Source organism: Lissotriton vulgaris, chromosome 6 (genome assembly GCF_964263255.1).
Source record: "Lissotriton vulgaris chromosome 6, aLisVul1.2, whole genome shotgun sequence".
Taxonomy (NCBI): domain Eukaryota; kingdom Metazoa; phylum Chordata; class Amphibia; order Caudata; family Salamandridae; genus Lissotriton; species Lissotriton vulgaris.
In genome coordinates, this window is record NC_141694.1 from 1,880,874,252 (window position 1) to 1,880,896,458 (window position 22,207).

Here is a 22,207-nt window from a genome sequence, read left to right on the forward strand (position 1 = left end):
GAGGTCCTAGTGTGGCTTTTTCAATAATTAACCATCTAAGACTTTCAGGTGGGTGGCCGGCCACGGAGGAATGCTCCACCAATGGTGCCTGACATCTGATTCTACTCATGTGTTGAAGAATCCTCACTTTAGCTTTTTGCTGTGTTTGGCCTATGTATATCATTTGGCACGGACATAAGATGGCATATATGATGTTTGAGGAATTGCAGTTGGTATGTGTGTTTAGGCAAATTTTGTGGTGGCGATGTACAAACGACCGGCACCAGTGCAAGTTCCGACGGAATTCATTGTGGCTCTACTACGTATAGCCATGACCAAAAATGTCTTTATATTCAAAGACAAATTCTACATCCAAACAACAGGAGTAGCCATGGGGGCTCCCTTTGCTCCTGATGTAGCCATCTTGTACATGGCAGCCTTCGAACAAGACACTGTGCTAAACCAAGTCAATCCATTCAGAGATCACCTTGGTCTCTGGATGAGATATATAGACGACATCTTACTGATTTGGAACGGCGATTTGGAAGAACAAATGTCCTTTTTCATGTGGCTTAACGAACAATCAGAATTTCTTAAATTCACCATTCAATCGGATACCCACACTATAAACTTCTTGGACCTTACCATCTATGAGAACTCGGGACACCTACTCACTACGCTGTACCGTAAACCTGCTGAAAGGAACTCACTATTACATTACAATAGCCACCATCCCCGAGCTCTGCGGGACAATCTGCCTTTTGGGCAGTTCCTGCGGATTCGCAGGAACTGTTCGAATAAGGACCATTACTTCACAGAGTCAGAAGAATTGACAAATCGACTTCTAACTAGAGGATACCCAAGAAAACTGATCAAAGAGGCAAGGAAGAGGGCATGGTTTTACCCTCGTGATAAATTACTCACCCCAAAGCCAGACAAGGATCAACCAGAAAGCAGAATTGTATGCGTTACTACTTTTAACACCAAGAGTAATAAAATAAAACGCATAATCAACCATCATTGGGAATTAATATCAGATGACATCAAGCAACCTGCTACACCGTTACATGCTTTCAAAAAAGCAAGAAGTGTCAAAGACCATGTGGTTTGTTCCTTCTTAATGACCCCCGAGGACCCCACCGACACCACTCTCTGGAACTTGCCTCCGGTGGTGGGACATTTCAGATGCGGCAACTGTAAAGCGTGTGATAGTGCGATTCAGACCAAGGAATTTGTACATCGCCACCACAAAATTTGCCTAAAGACACATACCAACTGCAATACCTCAAACATCATATATGCCATCTTATGTCCGTGCCAAATGATATACATAGGCCAAACACAGCAAAAAGCTAAAGTGAGGATTCTTCAACACATGAGTAGAATCAGATGTCAGGTACAGGGCGCACCATTGGTGGAGCATTTCTCCGTGGCCGGTCACCCACCTGAAAGTCTTAGATGGTTAATTATTGAAAAAGCCACACTAGGACCTCGGGGTGGGAATATCGCCAATATATTGAATACTCGTGAGTTGAAATGGATTTTCTTTTTCGATTCCATTGACACGGGTCTTAATGAGCACAACAGCTCTTTTTCCCAGTTAGCTACTTTGTCTTGATTATAATCTGAATCATGCTCTGTGTGGCCTTTACCCTCATGTGAGAGGTACGCCATATCTTTAATGATGCTATTTGACCTTCTCCCTCTCCCCGAGGGGGATGTCGTATTCTGCATAATGTTGTGGAAATGCTTTTTTTTAAATCATGCTGTCGAAATGCACAATCCATTGGGTGATTAGATACACATATTAATGCATTGTTTATAATACTTAATTGACTGAAATGGTGTGTGGCATTTACCCTCTTTGATGATGTTATATGACCGTCTCCCTTCTCCGAGGGATACGCCATATCCGGATAAATGTTGTTGCAATGCACTAGTCTCGGGGTGATTAGATATACATCTCAATGCCCCATGTACTGTATTCAATTGACTACAATGGTGTGTGGCCTTTACCCTCGTGTGAGAGGTACGCCACCCCCTGTTTAAGCAATGCTATTTATTAGGATGTCTCGTATTGAAGGTCTTAGTTGTTTGTCACTTCCCAGATCATCCATGTCATGGTATTCAACAATTTATCCTTTAACTAGACAACCTCCTGGACACATGCGGTCTTTATTCTACTAGGTTTGTTAAATGGTACACGCTCCTAATATCATAGGCAATCTACATTTTGTTACCTATGTAACGTGAAGTTTTGCTCGAGCCTATGACCGAATTTCTAAGTTTACTGTAACATGGCAACCAATGTAGTCTTTTCACCATTTCCATGCGGGTGAGACGCACCACGTGATCACATCTCCATGGTGATATTACCAAACCCGGAACCCCGCTTCGCCATTGCGAATCGGAGAGGTGTCCAGGACGTGATTCATTCCGTGCCTGGTAAGTACTATTCCAGCACCTTCACGGCGTGAAGCAGCTAGCCGTTGCTGCTGTTTTTCTTCCGTTGGTGGCGCCGTTTATAACTCCACCTCGCTCTGTCTTTCAGATGCCTCGAGGAAGTTTTCCAACTGTCACGATTCCCGTTTGAACGTGTATTTCACATAGCCAATTGGTGAGTGCCCTCCCTGGTTATTGCATCACGGTTTTTGATGCCATTAGTTTTTCAACATGTTAATTACTTTCCTAAATGTCTGCCTTAATTATATCCGATGGATTCACAATATCGTCGGTACATCAGACTACGACCGTCCTCAGAGCCCTTCACACCAACGAGCTATCTATATTACGAAATGGTGAGTCCACCATATAGCGCCATTAATAACACTTTCCTGGATTTTAGTCTCATATTGCCCTCCCGATGTAAACTTGCCTCCTCAATGTTCGCATTATTCTTCCTTGATAGATTCTACTTCAATCTCGATCCGTTTGATCGTGATCAGCCATACAGCTTTGTCAAGTGCGTGCTCTGTACATACCACGCTGTTTTCTAAGTTTATAAGTCTATGACACTATGACGTGAATTAACAGCCCATACTTATACCAGAAATGATCTGGTACGATTATCACAAGACTCGGTGATTGCACTATGGTCCTGACTCATCGGGCCCCAGGTGTATTACCATGTCCCATTGAGTAGTTATGTACTATGATTGCTAGGCCGTACATACCCTTTCCGGGCTGGCTTATCTCCAACGGCTTTTGTCCTCATTTATCCATTTGTCCCTCATTGTATAACAAGTCGTAGTGACTGTTTAGCCCAATCAATGAAATTGTACTCTGCTCACACAAGTATAGCCCTTAATTGGTATCGCTTTTGAAACTATGTCGAGCCCCAATGTAGCCTGTATACCTTTTACCAATCCTGTCATGGGATTTGTGTGCTGCCATGTTATGATATATCAAGGGATAATCTTTCCCATGCTTAAACTATTTATTTATATATTAAATAGGTTATGTGTCCCACTTTCCTGTCCTGATGAAGACCCCACAGCAAGGATAGCACTAATACCTGCATATATGAGGGTCGAAACGTCGACAACCACTTGCCTTTGAATATCAACTTCACGCCCTATTCTTTCATTTATTGAACTATGTGGAGTATGCTTTTCTTTGAAATAATTGTTTTGAACTGATGGTCCCGGTCTCTGTACATTTTATGTAACATTGACAAAAGATTCATACTGGCTGATTGTACTGTCATTCAAGAATTATCCTTTTTTTCTTTCACTTCATCCTCACTTGATCAGCAACCACCCCCCTTCCTTACTTCCTCTCCCTAATTGGGGCACTGTCAAACCACCTATTTATTGTTCGAATATAGTGTATATTTAATATACGTTCCCATTGTGATTAAAACAGTGTGGACAGATTTGTTGTTTTGTTGACTTACATTTTTACTTCTCTTGATTATTGTTCTTATGTAACTGGGACCCCTTCCTATCACTACCTAGATAGCCCAGGTCCCTGTGACTTCAACTGGGTAAACCCCCTATTAATATCCTACTTCGTGCAGACGCCTGTCTGCGAGGTTCTGTTTCATGTTCAATTAATTTGACCTGCGCACACCATGGTAGAAAGGGAACTTCTATCTTACTCTGAAGATTATATCGATAAACTACTTGAAAATCCAAATAACATCTTTATTTCATCCGACATTCCAACTATTGACTTTACGTTGAAGGACAAAATCTCCCGTCTAGAGCGGTTGGAGAAAAAACTGGTCCGTACCAGGTGGCATGGCCATCTCTTAACGAGGTACCTAAAGGAAAAAATCATCCCAATCGGGTTACAAATAAAGATCGAACTGGCCATCTTTGTGGAGGTGCCTAAGTTCAGAGAAGAGTTCAGCCACGTCGCGAACAACTGCTCCCGTCATTGGATGGTCCTTGGCGTGGAAACTGCTGCTGAACAAATCCAACTGATCACGGCTGAAATTAAGACTTTGAAAGCAGAAATAGCGGCAGATGCCAACTTTGCTAGTGCAAAAGAAACTTTAACGAATCTTGAAGCCACCCTCAAAGATTTCGATGTAACAACTCAAAATCGCAAACTTGAAAAATTAGCACGTGATATAAGGTTATATGACAAGAAAAAAACTTATCCTTATCTACAAGAAGATTATTTCCGACAAGATAATCAAGGAAGATTTACAAACCGAGGGCGAGGCACTTTCAGAGGTAGACGGAACTACCAAACCTTTTCTGATTCCTCCCACAGCTCGGAGGGTGAACAGGATCAACCGGGTCCTAGTTTTCAGCACAACTACCCAGACTACGGATACCATCAACAATATCAATACAACCCTTTTTTAGGGCAACGCCAGGGGTCATGGCGCCCCCCCCCGCGGCAGAGGCAACAACTGGCAACGCGGCCAACAACGTGGATCTCAACAAGGTCCAAGCACGTGGGACGGAGGTCGTGGACAACCGCAGAAACAGGTGCATTTCCAGACGGAACCACAACACGGTGAACGAGTGACTCGCAACAAAACCTACAGATGGTAGACAACTTGGAAAATCATCCCCGACTGAAACTTCTCGGAGGAGCTCCCCCTGTGGTTGACAGCCCAGTTGTCAACATATCGAAACAAACTTTAAATGATGACGAAATCAACATATTAGGAAAAGGACTATCATACGTCCCCACTAATAACCCGGATACCTTCATTGTCCGCACTGAACTGTTCCAATTTTTTCGTAAAATAAGACTGAAATACTTCTTTCGTAACTCTAAACCCACAATCCAATCATCTGTAACTGGGTTGAGACCCCCCTCCACTTTTGTCCCATTTAACAGTACAATGTCACATAACATTCTGGCCTATGAATCAGTAGTGTTGAGAGATGTTCTACAGCTGTTGGAAACAAAGTCCTTTACCAAATACAACACCAGTAGAAAAGAAAAAATGGCTCTTCAATCGCTTGCCCACAATGATCAACTTGTAATCAAACCCGCAGATAAAGGCGGTGCAATAGTGGTGCAGGAGGTGACTACTTACGAGTCCGAAATCCTCCGTCAACTAAACAATGGAACCAGTTATCAACAACTACGATCGGATCCCTCCAAAGCAATTGCTCTCGAAATCTTGGAGATAACCCAAGCTGGACTTGATCTGGGTTTTCTATTGGAACTGGAGTTCCAGTTTTTGAACAAAAAACATCCACGCCTTGCAACAATTTACACTATACCAAAGATTCACAAATCCATGGTAGACCCTCCTGGTCGTCCGATTGTTTCGGGATGTGGCTCTATGCCCGAGCCCCTCCGAAAATATATTGATTTCTTTCTAAAACCATTGGCAGAAGCCACTCCTGCTTGCTTGCATGACACCATGCACACTATCAATACCATTGAGAATTCAGCCTTCGACTCCCACCATCAATGTTTGGCCACCTGTGATGTGGTATCATTGTATACATGTATTCCCCAACAAGAAGCACTAACGGTTATCACACGTTGCCTACATCAACGACCGGCACCAGTCCAAGTTCCGACGGAATTCATTGTGGCTCTACTACGTATAGCCATGACCAAAAATGTCTTTATATTCAAAGACAAATTCTACATCCAAACAACAGGAGTAGCCATGGGGGCTCCCTTTGCTCCTGATGTAGCCATCTTGTACATGGCAGCCTTCGAACAAGACACTGTGCTCAACCAAGTCAATCCATTCAGAGACCACCTTGGTCTCTGGATGGGATATATAGACGACATCTTACTGATTTGGAACGGCGATTTGGAAGAACAAATGTCCTTTTTCATGTGGCTTAACGAACAATCAGAATTTCTTAAATTCACCATTCAATCGGATACCCACACTATAAACTTCTTGGACCTTACCATCTATGAGAACTCGGGACACCTACTCACTACGCTGTACCGTAAACCTGCTGAAAGGAACTCACTATTACATTACAATAGCCACCATCCCCGAGCTCTGCGGGCCAATCTGCCTTTTGGGCAGTTCCTGCGGATTCGCAGGAACTGTTCGAATAAGGACCATTACTTCACAGAGTCAGAAGAATTGACAAATCGACTTCTAACTAGAGGATACCCAAGAAAACTGATCAAACAGGCGAGGAAGAGGGCATGGTTTTACCCTTGTGATGAATTACTCACCCCAAAGCCAGACAAGGATCAACCAGAAAGCAGAATTGTATGCGTTACTACTTTTAACACCAAGAGTAATAAAATAAAACGCATAATCAACCATCATTGGGAATTAATATCAGATGACATCAAGCAACCTGCTACACCGTTACATGCTTTCAAAAAAGCAAGAAGTGTCAAAGACCATGTGGTTTGTTCCTTCTTAATGACCCCCGAGGACCCCACCGTCACCACTCTCTGGAACTTGCCTCCGGTGGTGGGACATTTCAGATGCGGCAACTGTAAAGCGTGTGATAGTGCGATTCAGACCAAGGAATTTGTACATCGCCACCACAAAATTTGCCTAAAGACACATACCAACTGCAATACCTCAAACATCATATATGCCATCTTATGTCCGTGCCAAATGATATACATAGGCCAAACACAGCAAAAAGCTAAAGTGAGGATTCTTCAACACATGAGTAGAATCAGATGTCAGGTACAGGGCGCACCATTGGTGGAGCATTTCTCCGTGGCCGGTCACCCACCTGAAAGTCTTAGATGGTTAATTATTGAAAAAGCCACACTAGGACCTCGGGGTGGGAATATCGCCAATATATTGAATACTCGTGAGTTGAAATGGATGTTCTTTTTCGATTCCATTGACACGGGTCTTAATGAGCACAACAGCTCTTTTTCCCAGTTAGCTACTTTGTCTTGATTATAATCTGAATCATGCTCTGTGTGGCCTTTACCCTCATGTGAGAGGTACGCCATATCTTTAATGATGCTATTTGACCTTCTCCCTCTCCCCGAGGGGTATGTCGTATTCTGCATAATGTTGTGGAAATGCCTTTTTTTAAATCATGCTGTCGAAATGCACAATCCATTGGGTGATTAGATACACATATTAATGCATTGTTTATAATACTTAATTGACTGAAATGGTGTGTGGCATTTACCCTCTTTGATGATGTTATATGACCGTCTCCCTTCTCCGAGGGATACGCCATATCCGGATAAATGTTGTTGCAATGCACTAGTCTCTGGGTGATTAGATATACATCTCAATGCCCCATGTACTGCATTCAATTGACTACAATGGTGTGTGGCCTTTACCCTCGTGTGAGAGGTACGCCTCCCCCTGTTTAAGCAATGCTATTTATTAGGATGTCTCGTATTGAAGGTCTTAGTTGTTTGTCACTTCCCAGATCATCCATGTCATGGTATTCAACAATTTATCCTTTAACTAGACAACCTCCTGGACACATGCGGTCTTATTCTACTAGGTTTGTTAAATGGTACACGCTCCTAATATCATAGGCAATCTACATTTTGTTACCTATGTAACGTGAAGTTTTGCTCGAGCCTATGACCGAATTTCTAAGTTTACTGTAACATGGCAACCAATCTACTCTTTTCACCATTTCCATGCGGGTGAGACGCACCATGTGATCACATCTCCATGGTTATATTACCAAACCCAGAACCCCGCTTCGCCATTGCGAATCGGAGAGGTGTCCAGGACGTGATTCATTCCGTGCCTGGTAAGTACTATTCCAGCACCTTCACGGCGTGAAGCAGCTAGCCGTTGCTGCTGTTTTTCTTCCGTTGGTGGCGCCGTTTATAACTCCACCTCGCTCTGTCTTTCAGATGCCTCGAGGAAGTTTTCCAACTGTCACGATTCCCGTTTGAACGTGTATTTCACATAGCCAATTGGTGAGTGCCCTCCCTGGTTATTGCATCACGGTTTTTGATGCCGTTAGTTTTTCAACATGTTAATTACTTTCCTAAATGTCTGCCTTAATTATATCCGATGGATTCACAATATCGTCGGTACATCAGACTACGACCGTCCTCAGAGCCCTTCACACCAACGAGCTATCTATATTACGAAATGGTGAGTCCACCATATAGCGCCATTAATAACACTTTCCTGGATTTTAGTCTCATATTGCCCTCCCGATGTAAACTTGCCTCCTCAATGTTCGCATTATTCTTCCTTGATAGATTCTACTTCAATCTCGATCCGTTTGATCGTGATCAGCCATACAGCTTTGTCAAGTGCGTGCTCTGTACATACCACGCTGTTTTCTAAGTTTATAAGTCTATGACACTATGACGTGAATTAACAGCCCATACTTATACCAGACATGATCTGGTACGATTATCACAAGACTCGGTGATTGCACTATGGTCCTGACTCATCGGGCCCCAGGTGTATTACCATGTCCCATTGAGTAGTTATGTACTATGATTGCTAGGCCGTACACACCCTTTCCGGGCTGGCTTATCTCCAACGGATTTTGTCCTCATTTATCCATTTGTCCCTCATTGTATAACAAGTCATAGTGACTGTTTAGCCCAATCAATGAAATTGTACTCTGCTCACACAAGTATAGCCCTTAATTGGTATCGCTTTTGAAACTATGTCGAGCCCCAATGTAGCCTGCATACCTTTTACCAATCCTGTCATGGGATTTGTGTGCTGCCATGTTATGATATATCAAGGGATAATCTTTCCCATGCTTAAACTATTTATTTATATATTAAATAGGTTATGTGTCCCACTTTCCTGTCCTGATGAAGACCCCACAGCAAGGATAGCACTAATACCTGCATATATGAGGGTCGAAACGTCAACAACCGCTTGCCTTTGAATATCAACTTCACGCCCTATTCTTTCATTTATTGAACTATGTGGAGTATGCTTTTCTTTGAAATAATTGTTTTGAACTGATGGTCCCGGTCTCTGTACATTTTATGTAACATTGACAAAAGATTCATACTGGCTGATTGTACTGTCATTCAAAAATTATCCTTTTTTTCTTTCACTTCATCCTCACTTGATCACCAACCACCCCCCTTCCTTACTTCCTCTCCCTAATTGGGGCACTGTCAAACCACCTATTTATTGTTCGAATATACTGTATATTTAATATACGTTCCCATTGTGATTAAAACAGTGTGGACAGATTTGCTGTTTGGTTGACTTACATTTTTACTCCTCTTGATTATTGTTCTTATGTAACTGGGACCCCTTCCTATCACTACATCACATTATTGGGCATGAAATGGTTTGGGGCCAGGCGTATGGACAAAAGACTTGAACATGGGTCCCGGATAGGTGTGGCCCAGTGGCTTCTGATATTGACCCATGGCTTTCTCTTGATGAATTATTCCTGCGTTATTGCTATGTTCTTGGTCTGGCCAGGGCGACTGGCATCTAGCAGCAAGGCCTAGTCCATGTGTATGAGAATGTGCTCTACTTATAAGTAGCTGCCCTGTAGATGCTTTACCGTCAGAGGGTGGGAGTTATTGTTTCCTCTTAGCACTTTTCCCACAAGAATAGTTGCAGTAAAAATGTTTACTATTTGATTAGATGAGAAAATTAGCAGACTCTCTGAATTATCCAATTTGTGGTGGAGTAGTACATGGCAGTCCCTGTTTCAGACATCAGATGGGAGGCAATAAGATTGTTAAAGATTATTGCTATAGCATGAGATTCTAATGAATCAGTGGATTTGGGTAGTGGTCGGCTGAATCCCTTGGTTACAGTTAGAAGGGGAAACTTATTGGAACAAGGTATACTCAAGATAATGTTCAGCTTAGGGGAAAGCAGTTGGCAAAGGGCCGCTGGGACTTGATTCCTTGTGCCAGTTAGTTCCTGATTCCATTGACCTAGGGGCACAGATGCTCGGGGCTTCAGCAGTGTTGGCAGCACCATTAGTAAAACTCCTGGTTTTCCTCAACATATCGTGCATTCTGATTGGCCTGTCTCTGGTTGTGGGTGGCTTCCTTGGTGTTTAGCAGTGTCTCAACTTCCTCTAAGAGGCGATCTATATCCTTGGATGTGCAATCTTTATTTGTAGCACTAGGAAGCCCCAGACTGCCACTGTGAGGTACTTTTTTTCAGCAAAAGCTGATAGCCCTGATGCTTCTGTGGATTTCTTTTTCTCCACATTTTTGCATGTTTGAGTCTCTGCAATTACAGCAAAAATAACAATTTAACCAACTGCTTAAAGTTTAGGATAAAGAAAAGTAGAATAACTTCATCACATCCAGTAGAAGTCGTGGAGTCACAGATTTAAGAGGAGGGACACGGTCCAAACTCATATAAAGAATGAAAGGTAAAGACAGGCCCAGACTTGGCCTGATATATGCCTGGGCACGCACCTGAGCACATCCCATGCATTCCATGGGACAGAGGTGCTGTCTTTAAGCAATTAGCGTGTTCCTGTTGCAGCAGTGGTGTGGCAGCTCATGTAGCAATTTCAGGTGGTGCCTCTAGTCTAAGCTGCTCCCCATGCTGCAAACAGAAGTGCTGTCTTTAAGCATGTGGCTTGCTCCTGGGGCAGGTGTTGCATGGTGGCTCCTGGCACAATGTCAGATGGTGCCCATATTTCTAGCTGCTACCCGTACTGTGAGAAAGAGGTGCAGTCTTTAAGCTCTTGCCATGCTCCTGGTGAGGGAGCTCCTAAGGCACGTCAGATGGTGCCCGTAGTCCTAGCTGCTCTCCGTGCTGTAGGACAGAGGCACTGTCTTTGATGCAAGAGTGGTGTGGCAACTGTTCTGTAATGTCAGATGGTGGCCTTATACATAGCTGCTTCGCTTACTCCATTCAGGATTCTCTTTGGGAATGCCCCCATAATGTGCACAGTACCCAACTAAAAAACATCAACATATGGGTGTCACGTATTAGTAACAATAGATAAATGAATTTGCAAACCATCACTTTTGAACATAGACAGGTAACTACTAAATAATGCTCTCATTTATTCCACCCACTTTCTCATGCCCTCTGTTTTATCAACAAACATTGCTTTTAATCTATTCTTAGATTAATAAGAAGTTGTCCCTGGATTGTTAACTAAGTGTAAGATCCTTTAGAGGGATCAGGCCATCTTGAATATGTGAGAGCAACCATATTTTATAAGAATGATCAAGAAGCAAGCAATCCTTGATAATTAACTTAGTAAACACTGTTTCTGTCTTCCTCTGAATTGTATGTCATAGGTGAATAGGAATGAGAAGAAAAAATACCCTGTACAAGTTTGGACAATTATAGATTCACCCTCCTTCTTTACCTTATTGTATAATTATGTATAAATTGAAATCCCCAATTTGCTTACCAAAGCATGCCCTTTGGTCAAAGGTGATTTGAATCTTTCTTTTTCAACTAAGCAAATAATATGTGATGGCAATGTTTCTAGAAGATCTTCTATTATGACAGATGAAGTCTTCATGAAAGATACAGTATATGAAAGATTTGAATCAGCCCCTTTTACAATACATGAGGCTAAAACGTGTCCACAGCTTTGGGTTAAAGCCATCTGCAGTTCCGGACTGGAAACCACAACCGGCCCTGGCAAAGTGCTCGGCCGCCTCCCCCCGCCCTCCCCACTCGGGGGTTGGAGGTGCCGCCAAGCTCTTTGTCGGGGACGGTTTTCGGACGATTTTGGTACAGGACCAATTTTGCAGTGCGGCGCCCCAGGGGATTGCCAGGTGCCCGCTATGCCCAGTCCGGCCCTGGCCACCTGAGAACCTTTAACCCCACAACAAAGGGTCCAGGACTGGTGGGACACTTCCTGGGCAGTCAGGACTCACTCAGGCTGAGTCTAGCCGTGGGTTCAAGATGGTGGGAGTCTATTATGTCCCTGTGGCTCCAAACAGTAGGCCAGAAAACTAGTTTTTAAAGTCACTACTGGTGCTCCTGTTTGCAGGTGTATATATAAGGCTCAACAGAAGGGCTGGCTTCTGAGGGCTCATGGTAGATTCAAAGGCAGCAAAGCAGTCCTTCAAGGTACTGCAGCAATCTGGAGTGCACAGATGGTCATAGCAACACTCGGTCTTCTGAGAGTCCTTCAGAAGGACTAGTAGTAAACTGAAGATTGGGTCTGAAGATCATATTTTTATATCCTGGTGCCCTTCTTCTCATAGGTGGGAGAAGCTTGTGGAAAGGTTCCTTAAACTGCATGGAATGTCCTGGCTCCACTGCCCTGGCCCCAAGCTGGCTGCACTGACACTGCAGGGCTGTTAGGCACTCTGGGCCTGATTACAATGTCAGGCAGACTTCCACTGACAGGCCGTATGTGGCAGTCTGCCGGACAGGCCATCAGTCTGCCCTCCTCCTTGCAATGCATGGATACAAGATCCCGTTGGTGCATTGATTGGAATAGTTCTTTAGCATGCCGGTGGTGCTTGCGCCAACACCGCCATGGGGATTACAATGTCCCTTTACGACTGCCTTTTCATTGCAGTCTGCCCAGCTTCAAAAGGCAGCCAGTAAGAGACTTTGGGGGCCCAAAACAGGTCTCCCATCTCACGTAGACTACTGGGGGCACATGTAAGGCCCCCCCCACATCAATGCATTGTGTGCCAGGCCTCACATGGATGTGCACAAAGTGTTTTTTTCACTGTGGCTTGTGCTGCATTCCTTGACCGCAGCATTTTCAGATCACCATGATAGTGATCCTATTGTAATTGGATGGTGGGACCAATGACTGATTGTCGAGCGGTCTCCTGCACACTGCGATGGCAGTTGGATGTCTGACAGACTGCCATTGTAATAAGGGCCCAAGTGTGAATGTAAAGAACAGGCTATTCAAATGGGGGATGCGCCCAGCCCTGCCTCCTTCCTGCCAGTAGATAGCCCTTTGAGTCACACTCATTCCCTCTATTGTGTGACTATCTGAGAGGATTTCACAAAGTCTGTCAGGTACACGTAGTCATAGGACCCAAGACAAACTGCAGGTACAAAGGGCTATGGGCAGGAACATGGCAACTTTCTAAAAGTGGTGTTTTCAAAATTGCAATGAAAAATCTGACTTTACTATTAAAGAGAGTTCATCATTACAAATGGATAGGTACCAAACATGAGATATCTTTCTGCTCCTAATTAAGAATTACAGATGTTTAAATTGTAATAAGGACTCCCCAATGTTATCTTATGGGATGGATAGGCCTCACAGTAGTGAACATTTAATTTGGTTGTTTTCACTACCAGGACATGTACGACTTAAATGTACATGCCTAACCTTTTAAGTACACTGCACCCTGCCCTATGGGCTACCTAGGGCATACTTAAAGGTTGCCATATGTGTATTAAAGGTGGGCTTTGAGGCTTGGCAAGGCGTTTTAATGGAAAGGCTTCAATCGCAGGCCTGGGACATGTTGTAGAGTGCTACTTTAATGAATGGCACAATATTTGTGTTTTTCAGATTTTCCCAACTTATATTATATCAGTCTTTAATAGTTCGTATGCAGTTTCATTCTGAGTATTTATCCAATCTTATTGGATATTCTTATTTAACCAAAGAAAAGTAATGGTTGAGCCTCAGATTTTGTTTTGAAATTTACAATCTAGGATCTTGATAGCTTTAATTTTATCAAACAGGATATTTAGTGAGAAAGAAAAATACAAGTAACACATAGTTAGTACATTGAGAAAGGAAAACATTTTTATTTTGTCTATTTCAAAGTCCATTCATGAGTTATGACGGGGTCAGAGATGTCTGTGGATGGCTCCCCCAACTGGCTTGTTTCAGCAAAAATCCTTTTTAATGATTATAGAAATTCAGCAATTTGAGGCCTTCATTGGTTCGTCTTAAGATTCTGCTAGTTCAGTGTAATTGTGGCTGCCTTATTTTTGCCAGAGGTAGTCTGAGATTAGTATAACAATTCCTTCATTGAAACTCAAAGGGAGCAAAATGGCAAACATGCTTGTGATAAGGCTAATGTGGGGGATATCATCATGTTCCCACAGTCAACTCTTCCCCACTATACAATATTTTTAGGAGACAAATTTTCCAAGACATTACATTTTTTAGAGTATTTTCTATGTGAATTTTTGTATCTACAATGTTGTGCTTAAATTCTACATCCAAGTATTTCTGATATTTAGTTTGCCATTTAAGTCCAGTTGAACCTTTAATTTTTGTATGACATGAACTATTTAGTAGGTAAATATCCATTTTCTCATGTTTAAGAGGGCCCTGAAACAATTGAATGCTTGTTAATAATGTTGTGTATTACTTGCATGACTTTGTCATCTTCTTCTGTAAATAGTGTCTGCGTGTGGTCAGAAAGTTCCAGGAAATGCTAGCAAAGGATGTGTCTGCATCCAGGGCCATGGCCATCATTGAAGTGAGAAGTAATTCAGCCTTCTCTCAGACATGAGCTAACAATCTTATTTTAGGTGATGCAAGGTGTCCTTTAATATAGCCTGTTTGTGTGCCCTTTTAGGAGGGACTTTTTCTGGGCACATTGCTAGAATTTTGGTATACAATTTACAATGTACGTTTAGCAGTGATATTGCTCCAAAGTTTTAGATTCCCTTCTTTACGTATTACTACTGTAGTAGCTTCTGAGGCGTTGCTTTTCACTTCTCCAGTGTTTGGAAAATTGGCAGAAAGCACTCCCAGGTGAGTAAGAAGTGAGTCTTGGTAGCCATCAGGACCTGGAGATTTCGAAATCACCACTTACTGAATAGCTTTGGTAATTTCCGCGTTGATAATCTGTTTCTTTAAACCAGCCGTTTCTTCCTATTAGACCGGTCAGCCTTAGGGTGGTCTCCCCCAGACCTTTTGCCTTCATCCCCTCCTATTTTTCTGAATTTGTTTTTGTTGCTCTTAGGACTCTGTGCACTTTACCACTGTTAAGTGCTTGTACTCTCTCCCTAAAATATGTCACACATGGTAAACCTGGTTTAGACTTGAATGTAATATTTATTTTACAAAGAAATCCCTGGTAACGTGGAATACTATATACCCAGTCCTCCTTACTTGAGTAATGGCTATGGACTGGGGGTCCTGCCTGAACTGACATCAATTGCACAGCTCTAGTATTGCTTTTAAATCTGGGAAATTCTTTTCTGCTGTTGTACTATTTATGACTGCAATGATTTTAAATAATCATACAATAAATAGATGCATTAATTTATTCATTTTATACTAATCAATTAGATGTGGCAATCAGTTAGGTTGGTTTTTAACCTGGGGGCTAAAACCATGTGATTGCCTATGAGAAGAATGTAATTACTAAAGTGGAAATATCAATGGAATACATGCAGCGAATGCAGTGAGGGGGAGTGGAAAACAACTTCAATGAGTCATGTGCCCATGTTATGTCCATATAAATGCTTCAGGGTTACAAAGCAGTATAAATGTATTTATTTATGTCAGTATGTTTGTATGCATGCATGTGGTGAATCTACATCACAAAAGTAGCCCAGAGCCAGCAAATCACTGTACAAGATCAAAGAGAATAAAGCAATAAAGAAGCAGATGACTAGATGAAAGAGGATAATCAACCCCCAACTTAAAACAGCAACTAAAATGCTCTAAGGGCAGCTGATGGACAAAGACCTACCAAGCTGACATTTCATTTAATTGAAATCCTCCCATATTTTTATTATGTTTAGCAGCATATAGATTTAGTTTATTATTCACTCATCCTTTTTCTTAGATAAAACTCTGTCCACATGACTACCTCAGAATAAAAGTTTGATCAATAACATAACTAACTCCTTTGTCAAGCATTGTTACTGGGTATCCTCTTCACAAGGGTAATGCATTTCACAGATTACAGTTTGTGATTTCCAATTGGATGCGTTGTATTCAGTTTGGGATATCTGAAACTATGGTCCGAATGTTGTGAGACAGCTCAGAGGGCGGGTTTTTGTCTTTCTATTATAGATATGTTAAATTCAACAGGTACAATATATCTGTCAGACTCTTGAGTACAAATTAAATACCCATAGACACAAAGTTATTTTGGGCTGCAGAAATTCACAATGGGATTCATGGTGGGTGTAACTTGATTCACTGGTGTGTAATCCTCTTCCATGAGTGTGGAGTAATCCACAGTAGCAAATCCAAGTCAAAGAGTGGGAAGTGGGCATTCCAAAGCTGTTCTCTTCTCTCTTTCCATCCTGGGATATGGATGTAGAGGTACCCAGCCAAGGACACTTGTAAATACTCTTCCAGGATGGGAATGGACCATCCCCAGGTGGAAGTCAGAACACCCTTTCCCATGGAGAAACATATATTCTCAATAGAGAAAAAGTGCATTTGCAAAGGAAGATTCTATTCATCTGTGAAGAACTCTGTACAGGTGGATTATGAGCCTTTAAGAAATGTCACATCCCAGAACTACACCTTTAGCACACTTTCCAAGATGGTGAACACTGAATAAAATGTAAAAATGCATTCAGGTGGAAATAGAAATCTCTGCCAGTACTTTTACTTTTTTGGTAAATAAGCAGAGCTTTGGAACGTTACCATGCAAGTGAGAATAAAGGGAGGACTTCTTTTATGTGTGACATTTTCCAGATTTGCTGTAAAGTTAGACAAGTAAGAAGATAAACACTAGTATCCTAACAAATTCCCTTAAGGGAGAAATTGCACAAAACAAGTTTTTTTGAACAGACATTTGGGTTAACACGATATATAAAGCAAATGGAGAAGAGAGAAAGGAAAATACCCACACAGCAATTGATGAAGTGATCTGATGCAACGTTTTTAAGTACTGTTTTTGCATCTAAATCACTATGATATAGAGTTCAGTAGTGACTATTAAAACACGCCTCCAATGACAATTCTAGAAAGAGTACCAAGGGACTGATTTAATCTTACACCAAGATCACTGATAGCACGTCCCATGGAGAGAGGTTGTAATAGATGTACCAAAGGCGAACAAATGGAAATAAGTGCTTCGAAGCTGATGTAAAGGATGTTATCATTATGTCATTCATGCTAATTTTGCTGCGACGGTCTCGTGGGATGACCATCACAGTTAATGCATTAAACAGCAAGGTTACTGTGATAGATCTCAAGACATGCATAGTTCTCACCATAGTCTGTACCTTGTCTTATTTCACAAAATACTTACAGGCACCCCAGCTGTAAGGAGATAAACAGTACTTATCTCCAGATTTGTCGCCACAGGTTCTTCGATTTGGAGGATCAGCTAATCTACCTGAAACGCAAACCAGAAAACAAACTTTAAAAAGAGATAATAAACTGAACTTTAGAAAGATAACAGTAATGCCCTAAGCTAGGAGTTATCATTTACTAAATTTGACCCTACCACAGTTTTCTACGGTCTTGACTCGGCTGATGTAGTCTCACAGATATACCGGTGGCCAGTTTAGATAGATTGTATTGTCATTGAAATTTTCACAAACATCTGGACTGACCAATCACTACAAATGGTGCTGCTAGAATGTCAGTGAAAAAGGCAGCTGCACTGTTGCACTATACAGAATTTGGAGATGTTGGTAATAATCTACACAAGCGCGCAAACTATGTAAATGCGCCTCAGGTGTGGGGCAACCTCAACACAAGAGTGAGCCGGGTACCAAAATCAACTCTTTAAAGTTTGCAAAACCAGCCACAAATAGCAGCAAGAAAGCAAACTGATCACCTGTGGGGTTGGTGAGGTCGTTCCCACAAGAAAGTTTCTCAAATTATTGGCCAATAGGGTGGATTTTACAGAATGATATCCCATTCATATTTGCCAAAAGGGAATTTATGGCCATAGTGAGGTGTTTATTATTGGCCAACACAAATATTCAATACAGCATATTGACTACAACTATATCATCAAAGTACAAAGTATTAGTGTTAAATCCACATGCACATCTTATTTATACGTACTTACCATGAGGATAGAGTTGGCTGCTGTACGTAACAATGCTAAAAGAACCGCTGTTCGTAACCACCCTGTCTGATGCTATTCCTTTTTAAAATAGTATATAACCTTTTAATATGAAATTTTATTAATTGTGTATATTGTAGGATAATTTGCACTGATGATTGTATGAATTTTATCAATTGTGTATATTGTAGGATAATTTGCACTGATGATTGTATGGATTTGGAACAATGTACTGTTTATATATGCTTTTATGATTTTAAGTAATCAAATAAAGTGTTTTGACTGACTGACTGACTGAGTGGTACATGTTATTCAGGAATTCATATTTTGACATACTATAGCCAGTTGTCAGTAAGTTTTTGAGGTGGTTTTTAAAGGAGTGGGGCTTACAACTTATTCGCATATTCCGTTTTTGTAGCAAAAATTGTATCTTCCCAGCAAAAAATATAGGTTAGGATTTATCATTGTATTACATTGCTCATGCGTTACAAATAGTGTCCCAAAGAAAACATAAAACAAAATTTAGATTTACCTGAGGGAGGAGCAACGCGTGAGTCCAAGATGGCCGTGTGAGCCCGTAGCTCCCTAGACCACCGCCGCCTCCGGGGACATCCTGGCTGACATCCTGTGCCCCGCGCCCAGAAATTGGTGGAGGAGACAAAGCGATGCCGGATGCTGTTTTCCGCGTCCTGCTACGGCGTGCCAGACCGGAGCGACTTCACCTGCAAGTTTACGGCCTTTTAGCTGGTGAGCCGGGGTATTGTGTGATTTTCGACCCCAGCTGCAGTGGAACAGCAGCGGGGCCGGTGACCGGAAGTGTCTGGTCCAACCCCGTGAGTGATCCGGACTTTCATTTCCCCGCCGGCGGTCCAACTCTGAATAGATCTCCCGGACTGGAGAGGGAGATACCTGTTGGCACCCCCGGAGAGAAGCACACCCCGGACACGCACACTGGTATTGAGCCAAATGAGATGGTCTGCTGATTACGGCGTGAGGTCCCGGGGCCGGTAAGTGGAGTGTACGGCCCGGAGAATCTCCGGCGTCGCGAGGGCAGCCGGGACCCGAGTGGGACACAGCCCTCAACCTCGCCAAATTTGAATAAGTGTGGCACATCGGCGCGATTTACATTGAGATCAGGCTGAGACGCCTGTAGGAGTCCACGTGGGGGAGTGTCGCTGAAATCTGGCCTGCTGCGCTGGATGCACGACAGCCCGACGGACACTTGACAGCAGGACCAGATGGGATGACGGCAGTCCGATGAGCGGAGGGCTCCATTGCTGTTGGGCTGGCCGGTGCTGCTGGTTCTAGCCGGTGACGTATGAGGCTGGAGACATGATAAGGCCCGTGGTGGGGTCGAGGGTGCCTTGTTTGAGGTTCGAGCTGCCTTTCACTGCCTGTGTGGGAAAGACGGATTGTCTTGAGCTTTTTATCAAGCAGCCCCAAGATCTACGCTGGTGACTGATAGCTGTTGACCAGCCTTGGAGGCAGCCATCCCCATACATGCAGCTGTGCATGAGCAATTCCAGTGGTTAAATAAGCTGATGACCGAAGCCAGGAAGGCTGCAGATGTCGGCGTTCATGGTGGCCGGGAGCGGGACTCGGAGGCTTTGGCGCGTGGTGACGTGGCCCAATCTGTGGTTCAGATTGGCTGGGGGCCGCACTCTTGTGGCAGCAGTGTGCGGATCTGCTGTCAGGTGGATCCGGCGACCCTAGGTGAAAGTGAGATGCAGCGTTGATGTCTATATTGATCTGGGCCGAATGAGGAGCCCCACCGGGGTCAAAGTGCCTCAGCACCGACCGCATGGACTGTTGTTGATATTCTCTGTGTGGTGCCCTGCTGGACCTGGTGGCCCTCCACATGGGAGTTACGGTGAGACGATGGCAACGAAGCCGGACTCTGACAAGCCAACGTCTACATCACGGGTACTCAAAGTACGGCCCGCGGGCCAGTAGCAGCCTGGCAAGCCTTCAGTGGCGGCCCACGGAGCTTGAGACATCGCACCTGTGTTCTTTTTTTAAACTTCAGCAAACACCTCTGGTAGCAGCAGTGCGGAATCAGAGAGACTGCTCTGTGGGGGCCGGGCGATTCCAGCCACAGTCAAGAGTGGAGCTGCAGGGGCGCTAAGAGGTGAACAAAGCCTCATTAACAAACAAATGGTCTTTTAAAGACCTGTGAAGTACTGGGGTGCCTGAGAGGCTGTGTCAGCCCAGGATGACACACAGGGGGAAGGACAGCAGGCTTGAGAGACGGGTGAGGGAGGTGGGAGGGCAGAGCAGGGAGTGAGAGACCGGGTGAGGGAGGTGGGAGGGCAGTGCAGAGGGTGAGAGCCCGGGTTGGGGAGGTGGGAAGGCAGAGCAGGGAGTGAGAGCCCAGGTGAGGGAGTTGGGAGGGCAGAGCAGGGAGTGAGAGCCCGGGTGAGGGAGGTAGGAGGGCAGCAGGGAGTGAGAGCCAGGTGAGGTGGGAGGGCAGAGCAGGGAGTGAAAACCCTGTGAGGTGGGAGGGCAGCAGTGAGAGCCGGGTGAGGTGACGGAGGGCAGCAGGGAGTGAGAGCTGGGTGAGGTGACAGAGGGCAGCAGGGAGTGAGAGCCGAGTGAGGTGACAGAGGGTAGCAGGGAGTGAGAGCCGGGTGAGGTGGGAGGGTAGAGCAGGGAGTGAGAGCCCTGTGAGGTGGGAGGGCAGAGCAGGGAGTGAGAGCCCTGTGAGGTGGGAGGACAGAGTAGGGAGTGAGAGCCAGGTGAGGTGGGAGGGCAGAGCAGGGAGTGAGAGCCCTGTGAGGTGGAAGGGCAGAGCAGGGAGTGAGAGCCCGGGTAGGGAGGTGGGAGGGCAGAGCATTGAGTGAGAGCCCGGGTAAGGGAGGTGGGAGGGCAGAGCAGGGAGTGAGAGCCTGGGTGAGGGAGGTGGGAGGGCAGAGCAGGGAGTGAGATCCCGAGTGTGGGAGGTGGGAGGGCAGCAGTGAGTGAGAGCCCGGTGAGGTGGAAGGGAAGCAGGTAGTGAGAGCCCGGTGAGGTAGGAGGGCAGCAGTGAGTGAGAGCCAGCTGAGGTGACGGAGGGCAGCAGGGAGTGAGAGCTGGGTGAGGTGACAGAGGGCAGCAGGGAGTGAGAGCCAGGTGAGGTGACTGAGGGCAGCAGGGAGTGAGAGCTGTGTAAGGTGACAGAGGGCAGCAGGGAGTGAGAGCCAGGTCAGGTGGGAGGGCAGCAGGGAGTGAGAGCCGGGTGAGGTGACAGGGGGCAGCAGGGAGTGAGAGCCGGGTGAGGTGACAGAGGGCAGCAGGGAGTGAGAGCCGGGTGAGCTGACAGAGGTCAGCAGGGAGTGAGAGCCGGGTGAGGTGAGGCAGATAGAGATAGAGACAGATAAAGACATATAGAGACAGAGACAGATAGAGACAGGGGCAGACAGAGACAGACAGAGGCAGAGACAGATAGAGGTAGAGATAGACAGTGATAGAGACAGACAGCGATAGAGACAGACAGCGATAGAGACAGACAGAGAGAGAGACAAACAGAGAGAGAGACAGACACAGAGAGAGAGACAGAGAGAGAGAGAGAGACAGTGGGAGAGAGGGAGACAGACAGAGGGAGGGATGGAGACAGGCAGAGGGAGGTATGGAGATAGACAGAGGGAGACAGACAGAGGGAGACAGGCAGACAGACAGACAGACAGAGGGAGAGAGGGAGACAGACAGAGGGAAAGAGGGAGACAGACAGAGGGAAAGAGGGAGACAGGGAGAGAGGGAGACAGACAGACAGACAGACAGAGGAAGGGAGGGAGACAGGCAGACAGAGGGAGGGAGGGAGGGAGACAGGCAGACAGAGGGAGGGAGGCAGACAGAGGGAGGGATGGAGACAGACGGAGGGAGAAAGACAGAGGGAGGGAGACAGACATAGGGAGGGAGACAGACAGAGAGAGACAGAGGGAGAGAGGAAGACAGACAGGGGGAGTGAGACAGACAGAGGGAAGGAGACAGACAGAGG

At 44.6% G+C, this 22,207-nt stretch overlaps 1 protein-coding gene across 1 annotated transcript in view; it reads right to left on the reverse strand.

Moving 5' to 3' along the window:
• Positions 1-22,207, reverse strand: part of LOC147709752 (protein LEG1 homolog) — a 116,619-nt gene that overhangs the window by 60,096 nt on the left and 34,316 nt on the right. The window contains exon 2 of the mRNA XM_086928216.1: positions 17,467-17,553. Coding sequence (XP_086784342.1) covers positions 17,467-17,553 — 87 coding nt within the window. The remainder of the gene's footprint in view (positions 1-17,466; positions 17,554-22,207) is intronic.